This window comes from Microcebus murinus, chromosome 2, assembly GCF_040939455.1.
Source record: "Microcebus murinus isolate Inina chromosome 2, M.murinus_Inina_mat1.0, whole genome shotgun sequence".
Lineage (NCBI taxonomy): Eukaryota > Metazoa > Chordata > Mammalia > Primates > Cheirogaleidae > Microcebus > Microcebus murinus.
In genome coordinates, this window is record NC_134105.1 from 52730521 (window position 1) to 52757202 (window position 26682).

Genomic DNA, 26682 nt, shown 5'->3' on the forward strand with positions numbered 1-26682 from the left:
ATATAGTAAATAACATAGAGAACTTATAAAAAAAAGAATATATTCATATAATTTCATATTAGCTATATCAGGTAATGATCCATCCACCCCTGGGTCTTATATCTAGAAGAACTATCAAAATATGGCATGGTAAGACTGAACTTCCATCCTTGATACCAATTACAAACATACCAAGCCTTTCAGTGTTTTCTCTTCGTTATAAAATAATCTTGCAGATTACCTATGCTTTATAATACAGCAAGAGAAGGAATTATTCCTAAATATACCTCTAAAGTTTGCAATACTTTTTAAAAACTGTCTTTTTTTTCTTGGTATGAGTATTGAAGTAAGTATTGTAAGTCATAAATGAAAAAAAAAAAGCCATAAGTGGTGATGGAAACAAATGTGATTTATTCTGGGAAGGCCTCTTTAGTAGTCTGGTGAACAATTTGCATATGAGAAAGGCTGGTTTTTCCTGGAACTGTGTTCCTGAATGTTCTTCCAAATCTACTTTCTCTCTACTTTCCTATTTATAGTTCTGGTCATAGTATTACTGGTTATGAGAAGGATGCATTTTTTTAATTCAAATATAGTTAGACTTCAATATGTTTGCCTTTCATTCTCACTATGCATCACCAATATAACCAGAGCAATTGTGTGTTATTTATATTTCCATGATCTGATGTTATTTATATTTCCAGGTTAATTTTACCCTGCTTTTGGGAATTGCACAAACCCTCCATTTGGAAATGGGTTTATTATTGCCAACTGAGTATTGCCTTTGTATCTTATTGCAGATGTGTGCAAAAGAGGAGATGTGACTGTGAAGCCTTCCCATGTAATTTTACTTGGATCAGCTGTCAATATTTCATGCTCTTTGAAGCCCAAACAAGGCTGCTCGCGCTACTCCAGTTCAAACAGGTTAATCCTCTACAAGTTTGACAGAAGAATCAGTTTTCACCAGGGTCACTCCCTCAGTTCTCAAGTCACAGATCTTCCTCTTGGTACCACTTTGTTTGTCTGCAAACTGTCCTGTATCAATAGGGATGAGATTCGAGTATGTGGAGCAGAAATCTCAGTTGGTGGTGAGTAATCCATTCTGAATTTCTAAAAATTGGTGATCTTTTGGTATTTGTCATGTGTTAAGCAGAAATCCAAATACAGAACAGTATTCTTTCTTTTCTGACCACATAGAAGTATTTTTATCTTGATAGCAACATGAGCACCTCAATGTGAGAAGTCCATAATTAATAGAATTGGTGTCTTCTTTAGAATCTCTCTGTCTCTGTCTCTGTCTCTCTCTCTCACACACACACACACCACACACACATACATACATACACACATGCACACACGCACACCATCTAAACCATGTATCTGTAGTCTTTGGTCTCCAATGGCAGGAAAATGTATCTTTGCAGTTGGGTCTTCATGCCTTTTTGACTTCAGAGAATTTGTTCAAAGCTACACCTTCCTAAAAAGAAGAAAGAGATGTATTTTTTTTTAATTATTCAGCCCAGGATGACTACACAAGGCTAAGCAGCACCTCTTCCCATCCCTAACTTAGTACACATAAAATAGTTCTTCGGGTCGGGTGCAGTGACTCACGCCTGTAATTCTAGCCCTCTGGAAGGCTGAGGTGGGAGGATCACTTGAGGTCAGTAGGTCAAGACCAGCCTGAGCAAGAGCAAGACCCCCATCTCTACTAAAAACAGAAAAAAAGTAGCCAGGTGTCGGGGCGCACAACTATAGTCTCAGCTACTCAGAAGGCTGAGACAGGAGGATCATTTGAGCCCAGGAGGTTGAGGTTGCTGTGAGCTAGGCTAATGCCAGGGTACTCTACCCCAGGCAACAAAGTGAGACTCTGTCTCAACAACAATAATAATAATTCTTCCATCCACACTTGCCCCAGACTGCTAGTTATCATACTTAGCAGAGGTTAAAATAAAACGTTGATCATACTTATTATTTTTTCTTGGGTTCTCTAGAAAATTGTCAGAAGTGAAACAGTCATGCTAAGTCTTCATGGGGGGGGAGGGGGATTGTACAGTCCCAGGGAGGCAAAAGTGAGGGAATGAGCCAGGAAAGGGGCAAAAGCAAACACAAGATGGTGACATTACCGAGCTGGCCACAGCTTCAACAGAAAATACAAATGGTTGTTTGTTCACAGAGGGACATTCCCAGAAAGGGCATATGGAAATCCCATGACAGGGGAAAGAAAGAAGAATTTAGCAGTCTCAGGCAGGTGTGCAGGGTGACCGAGCAGCACACCTGCCTGCAGTTTGCAACCTGCAGCCCACAGCCTTGCAGGTCCAGCCAGGCCAGCCAATGCGATGTATGGGCCCTGGGTGATTCTGTGGCCCCCTGTGCCTCAGTGGTTCCAGGGAAGCTCTGAGGTGAGAGGCAAGAGACATGAGGAGACTAAGACAAATTGCTGTAGCAGGCTGGCTGACCAAGCTGTAGGGACATGCTCTCTGTCATAAAGACAATGCTATAGAGCTCAATGAGACTCTTTCCAGAAAAGATGGACAATGCTTCTCTGTGACCTTACGGTTGGTGCCAGGCAGTTTTCCTAGAGGGCCACCAGGAGCATGGAGCAGAAGACCAAGCAAATGACTGATGGGGAGGAGGCATAACTAGGCCCAGTGCTCCTCTTCCAGCTCAGGGCCTCCTGTTCACACCACTTACGGGTCATGTACTCTCAGCTTTGACAGCCTGTGGCCCAGCAGAAGGAGCCTAGACTTTAAATCCTAATGCTGCCACTAGCAGAGTACCCTTAGACAACTTCAATTCTCTGAACCTCAATTTCTCCATCTGTGTTATGAAGGGAGTAACATCTACTCCTAGGATAGTTATAGTGACTCAATGACCCCTTGTGTGCAAAGTGCTTAATCCAGTGCAAGGCACAGAGGAGGCATGGAAGTGATTAGCGCTAGAGTTGCAGTTTCATGCAGCTGTGCTTTTTTCTTCATGCGTGTGTCATGCTGGGTAGCTGTGGGTGATTCCCTTAGAAATACAAATATTGGTTATAAACAGAATTGATTTCTTGCTCAAAAACACCATTGGTCTTTACCTTCCTTGCCTTCAGAACACCTGAATATTTCACCCAGGTAACTCAATGTATTTATATAAGACATTCATGGCCTTGTGAGAATCAGTTCCAGGTATCCACAGTACTACTGGCATTTTTTTCCCTTTTCATAGACAAACAACAGTCTTGGCAGTCAGTACCCTTGTAGATGTACCCAGCCATTCCATTCCATTTTGTATCTGAGCTGTCATATATTACAGTGCTGCAACCCCTTTTCATTTTTTTACTTTTCCATCAAGCGTAAGCGGATGCATTTGTGGCAATTTGCAGCATCAAAAGATCTAGGCAGGTGATGAAGAGTATCTGTCATGGTTCAAGTCGGTTTAGTTGGGTGGTGCTGCCAGAATGTTGCTTGTGCAATGTGCTCAAGTGGTAACCACATAATCAAATAGCTGTTCCTTGAGCAGGTTTAGCACATTTGAGATGGACTAACTGGAAGCAATACCTTTTTCTGAGTATGGCTAGTCATTCCAAGAAAATACAGTGAATTTTGGTTTCACATAGTATTGTAAGCTCAGTCCTATCTAGGGAGGGAGTAAGTATCCCATTTTCTTTTTTGTAGTAAGTGGTAGTCCATAGTACCATTGCCTATTGGGAGAGTCTGTCATAAAGGTTGCTGGCTTTTCAGAGCTGGGAATAGGCAAGTGGCCTTTAAGCTTTTTCTTCCTGACCCCTTCTCATGCTTGAGCTGCTCTGTTGCCCAGAGTTCATCCAAATTGTGTAGAAACTAAACAGCCAATATGGTAGCTTAATCTCACAGGACTGATGCACAGAAGTTTAGAAAATCAAGGCAATAGGAAGGAGGAGAGGGGTAAATTCACACTTGATGGGTGTGGTGCACGCTGTCTGGGGGATGGGCACGCTTGGTGCTTTGACTTGGGCAGTGCAAAGGCAATTTATGTGACCAAAGCATTTGTACCTCTTTAATATTCTGAAATTTAAAAATTCAATTGATCAAAAAATAAAATCTGTAGTGCTTAAAAAAATCAAGGCAATAAATGAAAGACATTGGATTCTTCCTTGACTGTTTTCATAAATATATGCTTAGGCTGTTGATAGTTCTGAAAATGATTTATCTAAGACTTTTTACTTCCAATAATAAGTAGGGCTTTTAAAACAATAACAACCATAATACTCATAGCAATGTCTTATTTGTAAGTTATTTTAACATCAGCTATTGTACGTTTGTGTCAAGTAGAATTTTGCCTGGTTGTCCCTGAGACAGACAGTTTCTGCCAAAACTTAGACCTGAGCTGAAAAACATCTGGATCTCATGGTCCAGTGAAAAATCAGTTTTCACATCAAGAAAGTTGCTTTGTAGGTGAAAGCTGTGGTCTTTAAAATGAGAGTTTCTGTAAGCCTTTAGGAATAAAGGTGGTGGTTAACCTTTTCATTATGTAAAAGTTCCAGTTACTTTATATTAATATCTCATTTGCTCATCAAAAGGCCCTACAATGGCTTTTGGGTAAAGATGGTAGATTGAACACATATATTTATTAATACTTTCATTGCCCGTGAAATAAAGTCAAGATGAAATTCTTAAAAAAGTGTTCAAGTGGCACAAACCCTCCAGGACAAAAAGAGTGGGAGGGAAGATAAATCAACAAAATTTAGGGAGCTAGTGACAAAAGTCAAGTTGCAGCCTGACTTAATGCAGAAGCCCTCTCCCCAGAAAGATTCAGAAATTGGTGCCACCTCTGGGAGTGAGGGTAAAAGTGGGACCAACATGGGAGATTTGATTGAAAGGCTGTTTAAAGAAGCAGCTGAGAGTCTTAGACCCCTTCCTAGTTCCATGAAGCCAGCACTCTGACATATGTCTTCGTATCACAGGGCTACAGGGTGAGGAGGCCAGATTAGCTGAGGTTGGCGGTATGGCACTGAAAAACAGAGCAATTAAAAGAACATTTACATACAGTGCTCTTTTTTTTTTTTTTGAGTCAGAGTCTCACTCTGTTGCCCGGGCTAGAATGAGTGTTGTGGCATCAGCCTAGCTCACAGCAACCTCAAACTCCTGGGCTCAAGCAATCCTTCTGCCTCAGCCTCCCAAGTAGCTGGGACTACTCGCGCCACCATGCCCGGCTAATTTTTTCTATATATTTTTAGTTGGCCAATTAATTTCTTTCTATTTTTCAGTAGAGAGGGGGTCTCACTCTTGCTCAGGCTGGTTTCGAACTACTGACCTTGAGCAATCCTCCCTCCTTGGCCTTTCAGAGTGCTAAGATTACAGGCATGAGTCACCGCGCCTGGCCTGTACAGTGCTCTTCAATCCACACTTCCCTCCAGGCAGATTGGAAAATCCTTTTGTAGGAAATGTGACCAGGCCGAAAGAAAATATCTAAAAATGTTGACAACAGGGCTCTCCTGTCCCCAGAACTGAGCCAGGTCACCCTGGAGTGACACCCAGAGTCAGCTAGGACCTCCCAACTGACACACAGAGGCCTAATCTATAATGTAGTGCCCCCTCCTATAAATGAATAAAATTACAAAGATCTGAGGAGAATGTCTAACATGTAGGACAGACACCAAAACAAACATATAGAATAAAATATATAAGAAAAGTGCCCTCTAGTTGGGTATTCAGGGAGAAGAACTAAAAAAAACCAAAAACTATCCTGGATGCCATTAGAGAATTAAGAGAAAATATTGGGTACAAGACAAAAATATGATACTATAAAAAGAAAATACTTAGAGAATAGAAAATATGCCCCCAAAGTTTAAAAAAGAAAATGATAATCAGAAATTAAAAACTCAAGAGGAAGGAAGAAATGTAAACTAAGGATGGTTTTCCCTAATAGTAGAACAAAAAGACCAAGAGTTTAAATTACAAAGTATAAAATTAGAAGAAGTTCTAGCCTATGAAAAATAGGGACTTTTAAAAAGAAAAAAAACAGAGGGGAGGAAATCATTAGAAAAATAACTCAAGAAAGTTTCCCAACTAAGGGACAAGAGCTCCCCAAATGTATGAGCTCTTTGAGAATCCAAAAGGATGGATGAAAACAGACCCTCAGTAAGTACATCTGTCTGTGAAAATTCAGAATAGTGGAGACAAAGGCACAATTCTACAATGTCCTGAAGAGAAAAATCAGACCATATACAGTAACCTAAGAGTCAGATGGCTTCAGGTTTTTAGTAACAACCTGGAATATAGGAAACGACGAGCATCGCCTTCAGAATTCTGAGTGGAAATTCTTTTCAACTTAGAATTCTATACTCTGCCGAAGTGTCAGTCAAATGTGAGGGTAGAATACAGATATTTTTAACCATGCTCAAAATATTCCCTCCCACATACCTTTTCTCAGGGAACTCCTGGAGGTTATGCTCCACCAACACAAGTCATTAAATCAAGGAAGAAGAAAACACTGGATGTAAGAAAAGGAGATTCGACACAGGGTAAAGGAGAAGGGATTTATGGGGCGTGAGAATGAGCAGCCCCCAAATTACAGCTGAGTACCAGGTGTGGAGGCAGCCTGTCTTGTCGCAAAGTTCACAAGCCTCCAGGACAGAGGTCCTCACGCAGATGAAACTGATAGAAATCCCAGTGCGTTCAGAATATGTCACAATGGCTTTTCACAAGATGGCGCCGAAGGCAAAGAAGGAAGCTCCTGCCCCTCCCAAAGCCAAGGCAAAGACTTTGAAGGCCAAGAAGGCAGTGCTAAAAGGTGTCCACAGCCACAAAAAAAAGAAGATCCGTATATCACCCACCTTCCAGCAGCCAAAGACACTGCGACTCCGGAGGCAGCCCAAATATCCTCGGAAGAGCGCCCCCAGGAGAAACAAGCTTGACCACTATGCCATCATCAAGTTCCCCTTGACCACTGAGTCTGCCCTGAAGAAGATAGAAGACAACAACACACTTGTGTTCATTGTGGATATCAAAGCCAATAAGCACCAGATCAAACAGGCTGTGAAGAAGCTCTGTGACATTCATGTGGCCAAGGTCAACACCCTGATCAGGCCTGATGGAGAGAAGAAGGCATATGTTTGACTGGCTCCTGATTATGATGCTTTGGACGTTGCCAACAAAATTGGGATCATCTAAACCGAGTCCAGCTGGCTAATTCTAAATATATATATCTTCTCACCTTAAAAAAAAATATATATATATATATATATGTCATAATGATTCAGATAATTGGCTTAGAGTTTGGAATTATATTAATAAGAAAACAAAACAAATGGAAAAATAAGGCAATCAATTACTAACTCCGAGATAAACGAAAAGTTGTATAGAAGATGAAAAGTTAACATATATGGCCCTGTTATGAGTAATGTGTGTGTATATATATATATGTGTGTGTGTGTGTATACAGTTATATATATAAACATGTAATATATAAACACATATGTATATATGTATTTATATGTACACTGTATACATATATGTACCTAAGGAATTAATTTTAAAATGTTCACACAGTGCTCCAAGTGATGCACTGCAGAAATCAGACTCAGGTAGCACAGCCCAGAAGGACGTGAGTAGGGAAAGTGGGTAGAAGTGCCTTGGCAGCAATTTTTTTTGAATGAAAAAAAGAGTCCCTAGATTTTAAAGGTTTCTAATATTTGAGTGGGCATCACTCTTAAAAGTTAACTTACCATCACTAACAGAGCTAGTATTGGATGGTCATCTGTCAGGGAAAATGCTAGAATATGGAGTGGAAAGGCTTGGACTTGAGTCAGCCACACCTGGGCTGTAGCCTTGATTCTGCCACTTCATAACTGTGTCATCTTGGGCAAAGTATTCCACCTCTCTAAGTCTTAGTTTCCTCTTAGATAAAAGGGCTTGGCATGTAGCAAGTGTTTGATCCATGTTCACTATTATTACTGCTGTTATTAGAAGAAATTCTTGCCTTGGAGGCAACCTTGAACTTGACAGAATCTAAAATAGTTTCTAGCTTATCTGGGATTGGGTGACGTGGGGAGGTATTGCCATGTTCTTGGCAGATAATAACAATGTGATTGAAATGTCACCTGTGTGAAATTCCAAACATAAGATTTTGCTCTTTCTTTTTAAAGTTGCTCCAGAACAGCCTCAAAACGTATCTTGTATACAGAAGGGAGAGCAAGGCACCGTGGCCTGCAGCTGGGACAGAGGGCGAGACACCCACCTCTACACTGAGTATACTTTACAGTGAGTGACAGGCTGTGTTTTTGCAGCTGTTTTTGTGGGTCTTCTCTTATATAACATTTAGAAATATTTAAGTTTTATTTTTACCAGAGAGAAGAAGCAATAGACACCTCTGGACAATTGGATATTTTTTTAAAAAAATTCCAGTGTTCATCAGTTAAAATTGGTTCATTCACCTACAGCATGAGACCTGATGTCTTGGGTCAGAGTTCTAACTGAGAGTTCCCTGCAGAGCATCGAAGGCCCAGGTTATGGGTGCTCTTTCTTGCGCTGGTAGGGTTAAACTGGCTGCATAACATCTCTTTTGCAGCTACAGAGCCCTGGGGTCACAAGACATAAATAGACTCTTCCGTGTGGTAGTTTTCCATTAGCTTGGAGGAGTTTCTTTTTAAAGCACCATTGGCTGACCCTGAAAGTACACAAGAAGAGAGTGTCTGGGAGATTCTGTTCCTTGGAATAGATTGCATTAAAGATCCAGCCTATTTGCCCTGTGCCTGAGTGAGCAGGAGATGGGGAAAGGAAGTGGCCCGAAGATTCTGGTCTGGCCAGTGGTGTACTGGGAATTGATGCTTTTTGTGCTGTGGATGCCAAGGTGGCCATGGATCTTTGTGATGATGTTAAGAATTGCCCCAAGGAGCCAAGATGACAGCCACGGTTTGGGGATATAGTCATTGTTAGCTATCTATCTATATGGACACACACACACACAAAAAAAAATCTCAGTTTTGCCAAAAAAGGGAGGGGAGGAAAGTATGGTTCTATTTATGACCATAGAATATAAATATTCCCATGGCATTTCCCTTAGTAATAAGACTGACCTTTAAAAACTGTCTAGAATTTTAAACATTTGAACATTTTGTTCTTTTGTACTAAAAAGAGAAAATAGTACATAAAATTATCTCGCTAAACACAATGTTATTTTGTTTATAGGTTAAGTGGACCAAAAAATCTAACTTGGCAGAAACAATGTAAAGATTATAATTGTGACCATTTGGACCTTGGAATCAACCTCACCCCTACATCACCTGAGTCCAGCTTCACAGCCAAGGTTACTGCCATCAATAGTCTTGGAAGCTCTTCTTCATTTCCATCCACATTCACAGTCTTGGACATAGGTACATTTTAGTTCACTTTTTGTAGGTGTCATTCATTGGCATTTGGTAATTATTTTAAAAATCACCCAAATCTTTTTTGTACGGTTGTTTCAAGAGGGACAAAGGTTGATGGAAAGTGGCCAACAGGTATAGGCAAAAGATAGAAGTTACTTTGAAGCAAGTAAAAGAAAGAGTGCAAGGGCCAGATGCAGTGGTGGCTCATGCCTGTAATCCTAGCACTCTGGGAGGCCGAGGTGGGGGTATTGTTTGAGCTCAGGAGTTCAAGACCAACTTGAGCAAGAGTGAGATCCCATCTCTACTAAATATAGAAAGAAATTAGCTGGACAACTAAAAAATACATAGTAAAAATAATTAGCCGGGCATGGTGGAGCATGCCTGTAGTCCCAGCTACTCAGGAGGCTGAGGCAGGAGGATCACTTGAGCCCAGGAGTTTGAGGTTGCTGTGAACTAGGCTGATGCCATGGCACTCTAGCCTGGGCAACAGAGACTCTGTCTAAAAAAAAAAGAAAGAGTGCATCATCCTAGAACTTTATAAAGATAGCTGTACAAAATGGAATAGTCAACATTACTCTGGATTGGAGAAAGGAATCCTTGGCTTCAAATCGCATGAAAAAACCAGCTGCCAAGATACCATCTGACTGAGGAGAGGGTCATGTAAGGTCATTCCAGAAGCTCAGTGTAGGCTCTTCTTGGAGGAGGTGTCCTTTTACCCCATGGCTATTCCCACTGTTCTTAGATACGTTACCTGTGGGCCTGCAAGGCTAGAGCAGCCAGGTGCAAATTATAAATAAGTGTATCAAGTCACAAATGCATCTAGTGCTGAGAATACTTACCTCCACCCCTCTCATCAGCTTGGGAGCTGGTCCCAGCACATTTCTAAGCAAATATAACTGGCCCAGTTGAATCAGAGGCCAATGTCAGGCAGTCCAAGTTCTGACCATCCCAGGTAGGCTTCTGGCCTGCCTGCTGTCCTAACCTCCCACTATGTGTCTCTCTTTTCACGTCCCGTAGCACCTCTTTGCATACGCACTGCCAACTGTGGTCTGGTCGTAGTCATTGACTACTCACTTTCCTACCACACTTCCCCTCGCCCACTTCCCCTCTCTTTGCACAGACCACTCGTCTCTAAGCCACTGTCATTCCCCTGTTCCTTTCTTCCTCTGTGGCTCTGCCCTTTCGCTGTGAATTTTCCCACTGACATTTCTCCTCCTCCTGAGGAGATCATCACCTGCCACCTCTGGCTTCTCAGTCACTGGAACACGCGGGTTCGGCGTGTTGGTCTTTTAAAAACCATCGAATTAAGTAGAGGCAACAGGTCACTGATGCTGATGGTAGTTATTTGGTAAAAATGAGGCTGGATTTGGCCGGGCACGGTGGCTCACGCCTGTAATCCTAGCACTCTGGATAGGCCGAGGCGGGCAGATTGCTCGAGGTCAGGAGTTCGAAACCAGCCTGAGCAAGAGCAAGACCCCGTCTCTACTATAAATAGAAAGAAATTAATTGGCCAACTAAAAATATATAGAGAAAAAATTAGCCAGGCATGGTGGCGCATGCCTGTAGTCCCAGCTACTTGGGAGACTGAGGCAGACGGATTGCTTGAGCCCAGGAGTTTGAGGCTGCTGTGAACTAGGCTGACGCCACGGCACTCTAGCCCGGGCTTAAAAAAAAGGAGGTTGGATTTAAGGAGAATGATATTAAGAGGAATGATTATTTTAATGATTTAGAGATGAATCCAACTTTTTTTTTCCTTTTTTAAAACATCCATCTCATATATTTTACCAAATTTGGTGGTTATGCATCTTAGAAATGAGTTTTGTTCAACTCTTTATGGCTCATGTCAGTACCTAAGGAAATTTCTGATTGTGAATCCTGAATTACATTTTTTTCTTTTTCCTGGTTACTAGTGAGGCCTCTTCCTCCGTGGGACATTAGAATCAAATTTCAAAATGCTTCTGCAAGCAGATGTGCCCTTCAGTGGCGAGATGAGGGACTGGTGCTGCTTAATCGACTCAGATATCGGCCCAGGAACAGCAGGGCCTGGAATACGGTAATGGTCTTTAGAGTGAAGGGGAAACAAGCTTTAAGGGGTTCTTAGTGTTGCCGCACAGACCTCTGTCTTTTCTTACTAGCAAATAGGAAGTTTAAGAATATTTAGCCCAACAGCCTAATATGTTCTCATGCAGGGTTAAAAAAAAAAGAATTTATAATAAAAAGTTAAAAATATTAAAAAAATAAAAATAAAAAAGAATAGATAGCCTGAAAGTACACACTTATGAACTATCAGAGATGTTAGCGTGCCAAGCCCCTGGCCATGCAATGGCCTGAGCCACTGAGGACTCAGCAGAGAGTCCGCAACGGCAAGAAGGTTCTCACCAGAACCGGCCCATCAACCCTGAACTTCTCAGCCTCCTTCACTGTAAGAAATAAATTCTTGGTGGGGCACAGTGGCTCACGCCTGTAATCTTAGCATTCTGGGAGGCCGAGGCTGGCAGATCCTTTGAGCTCAGGAGTTCGAGACCAGCCTGAGCAAGAGCAAGACCCCATCTCTACTATAAATAGAAAGAAATTAATTGGCCAACTAAAAATATATAGAGAAAAAATTAGCCAGGCATGGTGGTGCATGCCTGTAGTCCCAGCTACTCAAGAGACTGAGGCAGAAGGATCGCTTGAGCCCAGGAGTTTGAGGCTGCTGTGAGCTAGGCTGACGCCACGGCACTCTAGCCAAGGCAAAAAGTAACACTCTGTCTCAAAAAAAAAAAAAAAGAAAGAAATTCTTTTTTCTTTCTAAATTGTCCAGTTTCAGGTTTTCTGTTTTAAGCAACAGGAAACAGACTAATATGGAAAATTGGTGCTGAGAAGGGGAGTGGTGCTGATAGCAAACACCTGAAAATATGGAGACAGCTTTGGACCCAGGTGATGGGCAGAGGCTGCAAGAATTTGGAGGAGCCGGTTAGAAGAGGCCTAGGTTCCAGGGAGGGCCTGGGAGACAAGAGTAGGGAAAGTGGGGGACTCCTGAGAGTTTGATTAAGTGGTTGTGACCGGAATGCTGATAGGAATATGGATAGCGAAGGCCACTCTAATGAGGTTTCATATGCAACTGAAGAAGAAGGTACTGGTAACTGGAGTAAAGGCTGTCCTTGTTTTATGGCGAAAACTTGGCTAAGCTGTGTGCAGGTCAGGGGGCTTTGTGGAAGGCTGAATTTAAGAGTGATGGAATGGCAGAAAAAATTATCTGGCAGGAAAAACTTCTAAGCAGCAATGTGCTCAGGCTGCTGCATGATAACTGCTGACTGCTTATGGTGAACTGCTAGAGAAAAGAGAAACAGAGCAGAAAAATTTGGAAAATTCTCAGCCTGGCCATGAGGTAGAGAATTAAAAAGGCTGATTCAAAGAAGAAATCAGGGGCGTAGCCCAGCGACCTTTTGCTAAAGAGATTAGCATGGGCAGAAGGGAGCCAGTGCTACTCCTGAAGAAACTGGAAGACCCTGAAGGCATTTCAGAGATCTTCAAGGTTGGCCCTGGGGGCTGTCCGCAGCCTCACTGCCCAGGGCCACCTCGGGGCTCTGCTCCCTGCACTCCTGGCCAGCCCTCCTTGTCTGCCCCAGCTCAGGCAGCCCCAGGTGTGGCTCATGCTGCAGCTGTGGAAGGTACAAGATGCTAACTTTGCAGGCTTGCAGAAAGCGAGAGCTGTGGAGGCTTGGTAACCTCTGCTCGAGTTGAAAGGATGTTGTGGAAAGCCTGGGGGCCCAGCAGAGACTTGTTGTAGGGGCGGAACCACCGCAGAGTTCCCGCTAGAGCAATGCTTAGTTGAGCTGTGGGACCACCATTGAGACCCCAGAACTGTAGAACTACCAGCGTGCAAGACCAGGCTGGGAGAGCAGGGTGAATGAACCCAGGCAAGCCATAGGGGTGGGGCCACTTGAAGTCTTGGGGGTCCAACCCTACACCAGTGTACACAGGAGGCCAGACCTGGAATCAAAGAAGATTATTTTGGAGTCTTTAGACCCAGTGTCTGCTCTCTTGGGTTTCAGACTTGCATGGGGCCTGATAGCCCTTTCTTCTTGCCTACTTCTCCCTTTCGGAATGGAAATGTGTACCCTATGCTTGTAAGTAGATGACTTGTTTTGATTTCACAGGCTCACAGATGAGACTTTTGGAACTTTTGAGTTGATGCTGGAAGGATTTAAGACGTTGGGGCTGTGGGGATGGAATGAATGTATTCGTATGTGAGAAGGACATGAGTTTTGAGGGCCAGGGGCAGAATGCTATGGTTTGAATATTTGTTCCTTCCAAAATTTATGTTGAAATTTAATCCCCAATGTGGCAGTATTGAGAGATGGGGCCTTTAAGAGGTGATTGAACCATGAGGGCTCTGTCCTCATGAATGTATTAATGGGCTACTGGATTATCAGGGCACGGGAACTGGTGGCTTTATAAGAAAAGGAAGAGAGACCTGAGTTAGCAAGTTAGCACACTTAGCCCTTCACCATGTGGTGCCCTGCACCAGCTCAGCGCTCTGCAGAGTCCCCACCAGCAAAAAAAAGAAAAGAAAAGAAAAAAAAGAAAAAGCCCTTAACCCCTTGACCCTGGACTTCCCAGCCTCCAGAACTATAAGAAATAAACTTAAACACTTTTGTTTCCTAAAAAAAAATGTATATATATCAGAAAGTCATATATACCTCTATTGATTAAGAAATAGCTTGAATATTGATCATTGATTCTGAAATGTTTTGAGCCAAAGACTTTTGTAAACCAATGTTAATTTTCTACAATTTATTTCTATTCATTTCTGCTTATTCCATCCCCTACCCCCTTATTATTAATACTTTTTAGCAGTTTTTAACATATTGAAAAGAGAAATATTAGAGAATGCTCAGAGGCTTATAAGGAATTGAATATTCCAAAGAAAAGGCCTACAATTTGATATAATGTTAGGTATTACATGTTTTAATAATAAAGGTATGGGATTATGATTCCATCCAGGATTTTGGTAAAATATAATGGTTTATAATAACAAAGGATCAGTTCCACATATGCTGATACTTAAGAGAGGTATAACTAGTTTTCTTTTTGAAACCAGTTCCATATCTGTGTTAAAATATTCATCACATTCTAATTGTAACCAAATAAAAATTAATCTCCAGTATAGAAACTTTTCCAAGGCTTTTTGAAAATTGGCAGTTTTCAAACTTTCCTTGTTTTCCATCTGATCTCAGGATCCCCCTGAGAACCTGTATAGAACGGTTCTTAGTCCCAGAAGCCTTTTTTCTTGTTTGTTTAATGAAAAGCTATTATTTCAGATTAGCATCATATGTATTCAGTAACCCATTCATTGATATTTCTTCTCATTGAATGGTAGATCTGAGGAATAAAAAGGGTCACATAGTCTGTTTTTTTATTTTATGTTAAAATTCTTTAAATTAATAATTTAGCGTTAATAGCCACTTTTTAAAATTCTATCTGATTCAAGGTTAATGTTACAAATGCCAAAGGAAGACATGATTTGCTGGATCTGAAACCATTTACAGAATATGAATTTCAGATTTCCTCTAAGCTACATCTTTATAAAGGAAGTTGGAGTGATTGGAGTGAATCCTTGAGCACACAAACACCAGAAGAAGGTATGTGGCCAAAAAAAAGAGGAAGGTGTAATGATTTTCTTGGAGTAGAATCTCTAAAGTACTGGCACCAAATCAAAAGGTATGATTGCATTAATTAACAAGTTAATTTTGACATTAACTTATGTACTGAACCTGTTCAGGGTGATATGTTTATATTGCTAGGAAATTTTTAACATTAGGTAAGTCCTACTCCTGTTTGCCTACTCAGTCAGTTTGATTACAAGTTTGTGCCTTACTAATGTTTGGTTGTAACACATCTCTCTTTCGTACTATCTCAGTAACTCTCTCTTATTCTACAAAGCTATGAGTAATTCATCTCATTTTTTTAGTTAAATCTTGATACATTTTATCTTTTTGATTCTATGAAAATTAATATGGTTCTATAAGTCATACTAAAAGCTTGAAAGAAAGTAGACTCTGGAGACATATGTTTAAAAATAAAATTTAACATCCAGTAATCCTCTCTCCTCCAAATATTACAACACTATACTTCTTCAAGCCTTTGATATTCGCTGCTTAGATGAAAACCACCTGACCACCCTATGAAAAGGATATCAAATATATTTTTCAATATGATAAACTTTTCTTTTTTGGTAATTATTGGGAAAGCAGTTTTATTGAAGTATAAGCAAATATTTCACTAAAGCAAAAATGCTTATATAAACTTAATGCCAATGTTAACAAATCCTTGGAGACATAAGAAATTGCTATCTGAATATTCATTTTAAAGGCACTCACTATAGTATAGAACTTTTCATAATTTATATAAATTTGGCTCAGAGGAAAAATTATTGGCATATAATCCATTGCTCATTATCTGGAGCTTTTGTAATATTAATGTGCAAAAATCTAAATGTTTATTTGTGAAACTTACGGATATGTGTACATGTAAACTAGCCTCATGATTAAGTTGCATTCATTTTCTCTGAGCTACTAACAGCTTTTGATAACTGATGACACATAACAATAATACGCTAATGACATTCAAGGACTTAAAGGGCCTATTTGCAAAATATAATGCCGAATACATCACTTGTAGAATAATCTTTTGGTTTTCTGTTCTTCTTGTATTAATTGCATTTCTCTATATTTAAAACATTGTTTAAGGCTGGACATGGTGGCTTTGGGAGGCTGAGGCAGGAGTATTGCTTGAGACCAGGAATTTGAGACCAACCTGGGCAACATAGCAAGATACTATCTCTACCAAAAAAAACCCTCTAGCTGAGCATGGTGGTGCACACCTGTAGTCCCAGCTACTCAGGAGGTTAAGGCAGGAGGATCACTTGAAGCCCAGGAGTTCAAGGCTGCAGTGAGCTATGACTGTCCCACTGTACTACAGCTTGGGCAACAGAGCAAAATCCTGTATCTAAAAAATAATAATAATAATAATTCATCCAACAAATGATAATTTAGTACCTCTTATTTTATAATAAAATTTCCTTAATGTTGAGCCACTTGCTCTCTGCTTATCATTTTTGTAATACAGAGCTTACTCTTAATATCCTTTTATTATACAAAGTAATATTTTTTAAATAACCTCATAAATTAGATTTTGCTTATATATGGTACAGATAAAATTTTGAAAATAGGCCATATTTTATGTCCAACTTCAAGGTAGTAAATAGGCTGAGAAATATTCAAGTTATATCAACATTAGGCTAAACTATAAACTAGGGAAACTCAGGGCTTGTGGATTCTTGTCATTCTTTTTTTTTTTTTTTTTTTTTGAGACAGAGTCTTGCTTTGTTGCCTAGGCTAGAGTGAGTGCCGTGGCGTCAGCCTAGCTCACAGCAACCTCAAACTCCTGGGCTCAAGCGATCCTTCTGTCTCAGCCTCCCAAGTAGCTGGGACTACAGGCATGTGCCACAATGCCCGGCTAATTTTTTCTATATATATTAGTTGGCCAATTAGTTTCTTTCTATTTTTATAGTAGAGACGGGGTCTCGCTCTTGCTCAGGCTGGTTTCGAACTCCCGACCTCGAGCAATCCGCCCGCCTCGGCCTCCCAGAGAGCTAGGATTACAGGCGTGAGCCACCGCGCCCGGCCGATTCTTGTCATTCTTACATTTGATAATGACCTATTTAGAGATGTGTGAAAATGTTTTTGTTTTTTTAAGCATTTGTCTGTTGAATTAAAACTCCTCCAAGGCAGCACAGTAACTCTCATATCCTATAAAATAAACTACCATCATAACATTGAGTGTAGCACCTTGTTATGGTTATGAACTCGTGGATGGTTATGAATAGAACCTAGGAAGCAGATTATTCAAAGTCATTGCAGGCATTGGTAAAGAGAGAAACCCTTACCCTGAGATACAGCACCTAATCAGCCCCTGTTGGCTTCCTTTCAATGTCTGAATCTCCCTTTTCTACGCTTGATCTTTCTTTGGGCTGTGGTAGGTTCTTTTTTCTCTTACTCTAAGCTCTATGGTTTTCACCCTTTACCACTGTTTCTGTCATCAGTTTCTTTATGAAACACCAACTGATGTAAACCCAAAAGGTGTGAATTTTTTTTAACAGTTCTTCCTTTTAACCCTTTTTTACTCATATGTAACTTGGCATTTAAAAAATTACTAGTAAGCTTTTTTTTTTTTAGGTACTCTCTAAAACTTTGAATGATTTTGTGATAGAGCTTATTTGCAGCTTGTTTGCAGAGCTTATTTCTCAAAACTGAGAGGAACATGGCTGGGCGCTGTGGCTCATGCCTGTAATCCTAGCACTCTGGGAGGCCGAGGCAGGTGGATTGCTCGAGGTCAGGAAATCAAAACCAGCCTGAGCAAGAGCAAGACCCTGTCTCTACTATAAGGAGAAAGAAATTAATTGGCCAACTAATATATATAGAAAAAATTAGCCGGTCCTGGTGGTGCATGCCTGTAGTCCAATCTACTCGGGAGACTGAGGCAGGAGGATCACTTGAGCCCAGGAGTTTGAGGTTGCTGTGAGCTAGGCTGATGCCATGGCACTCACTCTAGCCTGGGCAACAAAGCGAGACTCTGTCTCAAAAAAAAAAAAAAATTGAGAGGAACATAACGTCTCCTGGTGGATGGGGGTGCAGTTATTTATGTCATTGCAGCAGTGGGGTAACAGCATTCTTTACATGGCCCTTTCCTGTGTCATTAAATTCAGCACCTGCCATGGTCCTCCAGGAGGAACACCTCTCCACTAATGACCACTAAGTAAGGGATAAGAGGAAAGAAACCACTTTGACATTGATGAAAACAATGCCAGTGTTTAGGAGGACAGTCCTGAAATCGGTATCCATCAAAGGCACGCCCGATACTGATATTGGGAAGAGAGCAGCCACATTTTCCTTCCGGTGGAAAATCATTCTTGAATTTGGGCTCTAGGTGCCCAGACATGTCTGAGAATATGCCCAGGTGTTGGGGGAAGGGAGGAAACTTAGAACCCCTTAGAACACTCTGGAAGAGACTCCAAACTATAAATGATGCACTGTTGCTTAGAGCTATCATATCAATGTGTTTCCCTTTGTTCATTCACCATTTTTTAAAGGCTTATTTACATGCTTTGGTCTTGCTGAACTCTATTATGGATAGTTAAGAAAGGAAAGCGTTGCCTATTCATACTTGGGCCAGAGCAGTAAAGGAGGACCACCTCGCCCCATATCATGGGGATGGCAGGGGTGAGGGGGAGAGATGCCTAAAGGGGAAGAAAGTAGAAAGGACAGAGTTACCAGCTGTAGCTTCCCCTCCCTACATTGAGAAGCTAGGAAATGCATGGACTCATTTGTAATTTTAAAATATTGCCATGATAGGGTGGATGTGAACAAGTAGATACTGGAGGTTATTTTGGATAGTGAGCATTCATAACAGTCTAGCCTGGAGGTTGGCAAACATTTTCTTTAAAGGTCCAGACAGTAAAATGTTTTGGCTTTGCAGACCATACTTCGGCACCATAGTTAAGGGCTGGACAGTGAGGGCGGCAAGAATGCTTCACTGTTGGCACCGTCACGAACAACACGCACGTGAATGATGAGCCCCCAAGAACAGTGACAGTAAAGAGGTGGAAAGAGAGAGTGGACCAAGTGCTAAAGTCATCCATCCGAGAGAGGGAGCAGCAGGGAAGTTCTGTGCAGGATGCCACAGGGAGGCATAGCAGGTGACAATGTCTGAAGGCAAGAACCTGCCTCTAAAAACCTGTTTACTCAGGTAGCTGGTTTGTAAGACCTGTTTGAATTGAATTTATTTGAAACTAGAATTTAGATAAATGTATCACAGCCCAGGACATATAGGAACCAAGTGGGTGAAGGACTTATCTTCCTCTTGCTCTGCCACAAGCATCATTTGGGCCAGGATGAGACCAGGATGTGTTTCATTTAGTCTACTACCTGAAACCTTTCAAGATATGCCTTTTCCATTTTTGCAGTCTGTTAAAGTCTCCATTTTCGCTGCTCACAGAGAACTCTACACTTCTCACTGTCAGCTAAAATACCCGTGGGGCAGTTGCTTTCCACCCTGCCATCTAGCTGCTCTTCTCCGGGCCCCTGCACTTGCCCTGGCTTCAGACACCACGGATATAAACTCAAAAGCAACCCATGGCTTGGCTCTGGTTTGTTGACCATGTACACTGTTCCATAGAATCCAAGAATCTCAATATCTTAGAGTTGAAAGAACCCTTGAGGTCATTTTTAGGTCATTTAGGCCAATCTCCTGCTTCATTTCGGATCTCCTCTTTTTTTCATATTTGTGGCTTCTTCTTTGACCCTACAGATTTTCCCTTTACGTAGGAAGTAGTTTCATCTCAGGAGAGCTGATTTCCATTTCTCATATTTGTATTTTTAGTCATTTTTACTCATTTGTTTTGAAATCACTTAAACACATTGGCCTTTGACTTTCTTTTTCTCACCTGCCCATAATAGTTTTATCTGTCTTTTTTTTAGATAACACTGAGGTTAGAACTTTTAGTGATTTTATGACAGTTCAATGTCAAAGATTCTCTTTATTATTAGCCCTTATGTTGCTTTAAGCAGCAGTGATTTGACACCTCTGATCATGAAATGTGACACTTTGGAACTCATACAGATTCAACTAATGACTTCTCTCCCATAGAGATGTACATTGCAGGTAGGCGCCATTAAAATTTCAGTATCTCTTGCAATTTATTCTGTGAAGAGGGTATGATTCTAGAATTTGATTCTTAGCTCTGTAAGAATCTGTTAGGTTGTGGATCTTTAATGAGGTAATGAGTGTTCCCTTTAGATTTCTCACCAATATGTAATTAATGAAGACATTTACTGCTATAGAACAAGGCAACTGGCTTTGATATCAAGCACATCCAAATTTCCAAATCCTGATTATGTAGTCAATGTCTGGATTATCTATTATAGTTTGTGGAGTGTTCAGCTCTTTGCTCAATATAGTGAGCTTTGATGGGAAGAGCAGGGTCTTCAGAGACATCAAGACCTGGGCTCAGTTCTCAGCTTGTCATTTACCAGCTTCGTGTCTTTTGTAAATCATTTAAACTTTGCCAGGCTGCTCGTCCTCAGCTAGAAATCATGTGCACCTGTATAATCATGTGCACCCCAGCATCGTGTGAGGTTTAAATGAGATAATGCATGCATAATGTCCAGACGTTACTTGGCACTTTAGTGGGTGGTTAGCAAATGTCACGTCCCCTTTCCTTTGTTGCCTGTGCTTTTTTTCCTTTTTATGTCTGGGCTAGCAAAAGAAGCCCCAGGATTGATTCCTGGGTCACTCTTCATATTCCTGAAGAATTGAGAACATTTTCAGAATGTTTTATGTAAGCCTTTCTTACCTCTAAGTCTCCACTGCAAGGATAAATACTACCACTGTTGGAAAGAGATGGGTGAAGAAAAGGCTTTAGGAAAGAAAAGAAGGGCGTGTTTAGAAAAGATAGAAAAAGAAGGGCTAGAGAGACAGGAAGAGGAAGTGACAGAGGAAGAGGAGAGAACACAGAGGCTCACCCCATGGGGGATGGATGGAAGGACCGTGGAGAAATCACCAGGCTCCTCAGAGCCAGGCCACCGTGGGGGACAGAGCCCACACCATGGGCTCTGGGATGAAGCAGATCTGTGTTCAAGGCCTGGCTTCTCTAAATAGTAGTTCTGGGACCTCGAACAAATTCCTTAACCTCTGAGCGCTTCAGGTCTCAATGGAAGGAACTAGCAAGAGCTACGTTTGCTGAACACTTACCTATGTCAGCACCCTCCATTTGAATTCCCACTGTGGCTCCACGTGAGGTATGGACTCTTTATCCTCCTTTGACAGAGGGGGAAGCTGGCTGCAGGGCAGGGTTTTTGTTTGTTCAAGACAGAGCCGGTTTGGCCTATACATGGCTCTGGAACTGGCACTTTGTTCTCTAAAGCTGTCACCCAACAAAGTGAATGGACCCACACGGGCCCCACCCTATATGCTGGTAAATGTGCTCCCTTCCTTGCCCTTTTGTTCTCCTCCTATTGTCCAGGTGGTAGGACTTTATTTTCTAGATATTTCTATCTAGTTACATGGAACTTTCTGCTTCAGAAGACACCTGGGTGCAGCCTTACCTCAAATCCACCCTAAGTTTCACTGTTAAAGGAGTTAGTTTGGTGCTACTGATGCCTGCTTTCAGAAGCTGTTTCTATTGATTCCACTCCTGGCTGTAAGTCAAAACGGATCTAAGTGACTTGACGGTAGGGGAAGTAACACTACTTCACCCACTCACGCACACGTGCTCACACACACTCTCACTCACTCACACATACTCACACGAGTTGATTATTCAGTCCTGTTTGAAGGATGTTTGATTGACTTTCTCAAGTCAAATTAGACCATATTTGACCATTGGCTTATACGTTGGTGGTTATTGCTTCTATCAGTTCAGCCTGTGTTTTGGCATTAAATAGATATTGCCTGATTTGTTCATTCATCATTTAACAATTATTAGAAGCCTATTACATTTTAAGTGCTGTACTAGGTATGCAGAATATTAAGAGAAATGAAATAGGCCTCCCTTTGAGTAGATCATTATCTAATGATCAAAAACCAAATAATTATACGATAACAGGTTAAGTTTAGGAATGGAGACAAACACGAGGTTTGACATTTGTATTTGTGTATTTTTCTAAGACCAAAAAATGTTTTTCTGTATGATTCATGTCTTTATTTATCCATTGAGAATTCTTTCTGCATTCCAATTTAAAAAAGAAATAACGGCACATACTTTCTTTGAGTTATTTTATTATTATAGGGCTTAAGAGTAAATTAAGAAACAAGTTTCCTCATCATTTTTGTTTGTTTGGTTGGTTTGGGGTTTGTTTTTTATTGAGACAGGGTCTTGTTCTGTCACCCTGGCTAGAGTGCAGTAGCATCATCATAGCTCACAGCAACTCAAACTCCTGGGCTCAAGAGATCTTGCCTTGGGGCGTGGGGGAAAAAAAGAAAAAGAGATACTGCCTCAGCTTCCCAAGTATCTGAGACTACAGATGCATGCAACAATACAAGTTTTTCTATTTTTTATAGAGAGGGGGGTCTCCCTATGTTGCTCAGGCTGGTCTTGAATTCCTAGCCTCAAGCTATCCTCCCACCTCAGCCTCTCAAATCCTCATCATGTTTTAAAACTGATTTTTAAGTTAGCCCTATTTTTTTTTTTTTTTTTACTTTTTAGCCAAAGATATACATGTTCATTGCTAAACAAAGAGAAAAATACTGGGGTTCAAAAAAATTGAAATCATCCTGGTCAATTGAAATCATTGGTCATTCTGAATGACCAATTGACTTAAAATTTTTCCATAGTGTAAATATATGTAAAAATACGGTTTTTTTCCCCCTTCAAAACAGAGCCTACTGGGATGTTAGATGTCTGGTACATGAAACAGCACATTGACTACAACAGACAACAGATTTCTCTTTTCTGGAAGGTAAGTTTAAAGTGTAAACTTAAACTCAAGGGAATTAAATATTTGAATAATTAGTCTCAAGGCAGAAAAAGACCTGTTTGCTTAGTGGCTTGGAGATGAGGCTTCAGTGACTTTGTCGGAGCTCATTTCTCAGACATCTTCACGACACAGGATGCAGTGTCATTTACCTTTGGCAGGTGAGGACGAGAGCTCCAGCGGAGTTCCTGCCTTGACACCATCACATTCGTTCTTCATCCCACTTCCTGTCGGGCCAGGGTCCCTTCTCATCCCCCGCACTTCCACACTCTGACCCCCTACCCTGTCTCTCCCACCTCTTGTCGCCTCTCCATCCAGCCCCTCTCTCCTGCGTACATGTGCCCAGCAGCGACCATGCCACCTTACGTACTCACTCTTTGGGAAGTAAAAGATAAATTTAAGAATGTACATGTTTAAGTCATTGAAAAGAGAGAGGATGGAAAGAAAGCTTCCCTACCATAGGAATACTAATAGTAGTAGAAAAATGATACAGATAGAAACAGAAAGCAGCCCTTCCTTAGAAATGGTAGTAAAACAATAGTACATTGAACAACCTTCCAGGAAACAATTGAGTCCTAACATTATTACAGAATGGTATTGCCGGTTCATTTAATGCTCACAAAAACCCCGTGAGGTAAGTACTAGTATTCCCACTTAACAAATGAAAAGACCCAGCCTCAGAGAGAAAGAGTTCTTGCCCAAAGTCACCCAAAGTCACCCAGCTACCAAGTGCAGACCTGGGACTGGAACCTCATCCAGAACTCTTCCTGCTACATCATGACACATCTTTGTGCAAAGAAAATTCTATACCATTTGAGTTGAGCTACTGATTGGTGTGCTCATAAGTTTATAGAAATGGGCTCTTTCACTCTCTTCTCCCCACCCCCTACAAAACGTCTGGTATAAGAGGAGATGACTATAAATAGCTTGGTGAATCATGATCAAGCTCTCTTTGAAACTAACACTGCAGCTCCAAATTTATTTTAAAATAAAACCACTTTTAATAGCAAGATGGTTCTCAAAGCGGGACATGCAGAACAGCCATAATTTGTGAACATTATGGAAGGATCCAGCTCAATCATTTCATTTTCACATGTAAGTTACTAGTTAAAACCAAAATTCCTCCTCCCATAGAAAGATTGCTCCAAAAATGTCCTCAACAGTGATCTGGAAGGATGCGCTGTGTTAACCTATGTCATTCCTTTCCACCCAAGGGTCTCTCGGTATAATGAAAATAAACATATTGCATTGTGGGGGTCAGTAAATCAGCACACAAACATTAAAAGATCACACAGACCACTAAGGTAAAATTAAATTGTACTACATCATAAAGTTTTATCTGAATGGCGAAAGCAACACGCTCAGTGCCATGCCTGTGTGCTTCTCACTGTAACAAAGAAAGTTTATACTAGGTGGCATCGGGGTCCCCTAAAACCAGTGTCACAATGAAGTCAAAAAAGATATTTGTTAGCCTGAGCAAATGTACGCATGCACATTCTTCTCTGCTGCGCATTTTGATTGCACTCTTGTCTTCGCAAAGCTTAGATTCTTTTTTTTTTCTTTTTTGTTTAATCTAGATATCCAGGTAACAAAGCTTAGATTCTAAGATGAGGTCTTGGGATTTGGGGGGACTTCAGTGCTCTTCCAGTCCTCCTGCCAGGACAGACAGATGTCACTGCGAGCACCTCCTAGGACAGGGAGAAGTCCACTTTGTAGTCTGCCTGTGCCATGGTTGAACCACTCTTATTGTTAGAAAATCTTTCCTTTTGTGTAGCCAGAATCGTGGGCCCAAGAAGGATGCCTTGGACTGGAACTGGCTTATATAAGAAACCAAAAGGATAAATTACTAGAAGCTTCTACAACTTGATGCCAGATGGTGGTTATCACAGGGCTACCTCCAAACCTTCAGGGGTTCCCTAGCCCCACGGGGCTCTCCAGGGAAGAGAGCAGTCCTAAGTTTTACAGGGCCATTATAGCATTAAGTCCGTCTCTGTCAAATCCTGGGCTTCTTCAGTGGCCCCAAACAGGTCTCTCACCAGGGAGCAGGGACTAAAAGTACTGACCACAGTTGCTGCGATGAGCAGTCCTGCTATGGACCCAGAACCACAAAACCCCAGATTCTAGAGCCAAAGGAATTTAACTAGCATGCAGTCCTCCCCTTTCACCCTGCTCGTTTTACAAACATGGAAACTGAGGTTTCAAGAGGCCCCTCTCCTGTCCCAGCCTCTGCTGGGGATTCCTCGTGCCGCTCTCAGGCAGGCTCGGAACTGAAGGGGGTGCCAGGGCACCAGGGACCCATCTCGGTGTCAGGCTAGAAAGAAAACCCTGCAGCCAGATCAGGTGTCTTGTGAGGACCCACGTCACGCCTCACTGGGGAAAGGGAGCAAAGACTTGCACGTGCCAGGGCTTTTACCTTGGCAGATGCAAGGTAAAAGACACAAATGCAAGACACACCCCACTCCCCACTGCAAAGAGGGGAATTTCAGGTCTTGACACCAAAGGAAGCCCCAAGTAAAACCCCACCAGCCTGTGAACAAAGTGACAGCAGGTTTCTCCTGAATCTGGGGAAATGTGAGATGACCTTTCACTTTTGTAGGATGTTTACGTTAGAGGAGAATGCCTGGGTGCTGGCTGGGCGCAGCCCCCGCGTGCGTGAGCGTGGCTGTGGATGGACGTGCGTGCCTGTAGGTGTGAGTGCGTGTGTCTTGTATGTGTGTGCCTGTGACAGCCACGTGTGGATACGTGTGTGAATGCAGGAGAGTTTTGCATGTGTGTTAGGGGTGTGAGTGTGGTGTATGTATGAGTATGTGTGTGAAGTGAGGGTGTGACTGTGAGCGTATGCGTGTGGGTGTGGATGAGTGTGAGGGTGTGACTGTGAGCATATGCGTGTGGGTGTGGATGAGTGTGAGGGTGTGACTGTGAGCGTATGCGTGTGGGTGTGGATGAGTGTGAGGGTGTGACTGTGAGCGTATGCGTGTGGGTGTGGATGAGTGTGAGGGTGTGACTGTGAGCGTATGCGTGTGGGTGTGGATGAGTGTGAGGGTGTGACTGTGAGCGTATGCGTGTGGGTGTGGATGAGTGTGAGGGTGTGACTGTGAGCGTATGCGTGTGGGTGTGGATGAGTGTGAGGGTGTGACTGTGAGCGTATGCGTGTGGGTGTGGATGAGTGTGAGGGTGTGACTGTGAGCGTATGCGTGTGGGTGTGGATGAGTGTGAGGGTGTGACTGTGAGCGTATGCGTGTGGGTGTGGATGAGTGTGAGGATGTACGTGAGTGTGGAAGGTGTGTGAGCATGGGAGTACGTGAGTAGAGCGTGGGTGTGAATGTGAGTGTGTGTGAGTGTGTAAATGTGTTGGAAGTGAAGCTGACCTTTGCTTTGTTGCTATGGTTTCCACATAGTTACTCATTTTCCCAGGCCTTTGTTTCTCCTGAAAGCTTCATTTCCTCAAAAATATCCTGTACTTTTTTTTTTAATCATGGCTATTTTTAAAAGGAAAAATACTTTCAGTGTTGAAGCCAAAAAGTACAACCTAATCTATGAAATGAAACAAAAATGCCTGAGTATTGTTAAAACAACAAATGCAATAACAAGTAGAAAATGTTGCTCAGTCGCAAATAGCTCCAGTGTTGTGCTAGACCCCTTTCAGGGGGCCTAATCCCTCAAACTCCCTCTCTTATCTTCTACAAAAAGTTTGTATTGTTTGCTTTAATTAAGCATTTCTTTTTTCTTTTTTTTTTTGAGACAGAGTCTCACTTTGTTACCCGAGCTAGGAGCTAGAGTGTCATGGCGTCAGCCTAGCTCACAGCAACCTCAAACTCCTGGGCTCAAGTGATCCTTCTGCCTTAGCCTCCCGAGTAGCTG

At 41.8% G+C, this 26682-nt stretch overlaps 2 protein-coding genes across 4 annotated transcripts in view; both read left to right on the forward strand.

Annotated features, from left to right (window-relative positions):
• IL12RB2 (interleukin 12 receptor subunit beta 2) overlaps nt 1-26682 on the forward strand; it is an 87508-nt gene that overhangs the window by 15155 nt on the left and 45671 nt on the right. For all 3 annotated transcript variants that reach the window (XM_075999230.1, XM_012767234.3, XM_012767235.3), the window contains exons 2-7: nt 777-1064; nt 8084-8198; nt 9126-9310; nt 11215-11357; nt 14781-14931; nt 22727-22806. In XM_075999230.1, coding sequence (XP_075855345.1) covers nt 22738-22806 — 69 coding nt within the window. In that variant the 5' untranslated portion in view covers nt 777-1064; nt 8084-8198; nt 9126-9310; ... (1 more) ...; nt 14781-14931; nt 22727-22737. The remainder of the gene's footprint in view (nt 1-776; nt 1065-8083; nt 8199-9125; nt 9311-11214; nt 11358-14780; nt 14932-22726; nt 22807-26682) is intronic.
• Nucleotides 5751-7166, forward strand: LOC142865843 (large ribosomal subunit protein uL23-like). The gene has a single exon (XM_075999256.1). The coding sequence runs from the start codon at nt 6492-6494 to the stop codon at nt 7053-7055; it is 564 nt and encodes a 187-aa protein (XP_075855371.1). The 5' UTR covers nt 5751-6491; the 3' UTR covers nt 7056-7166.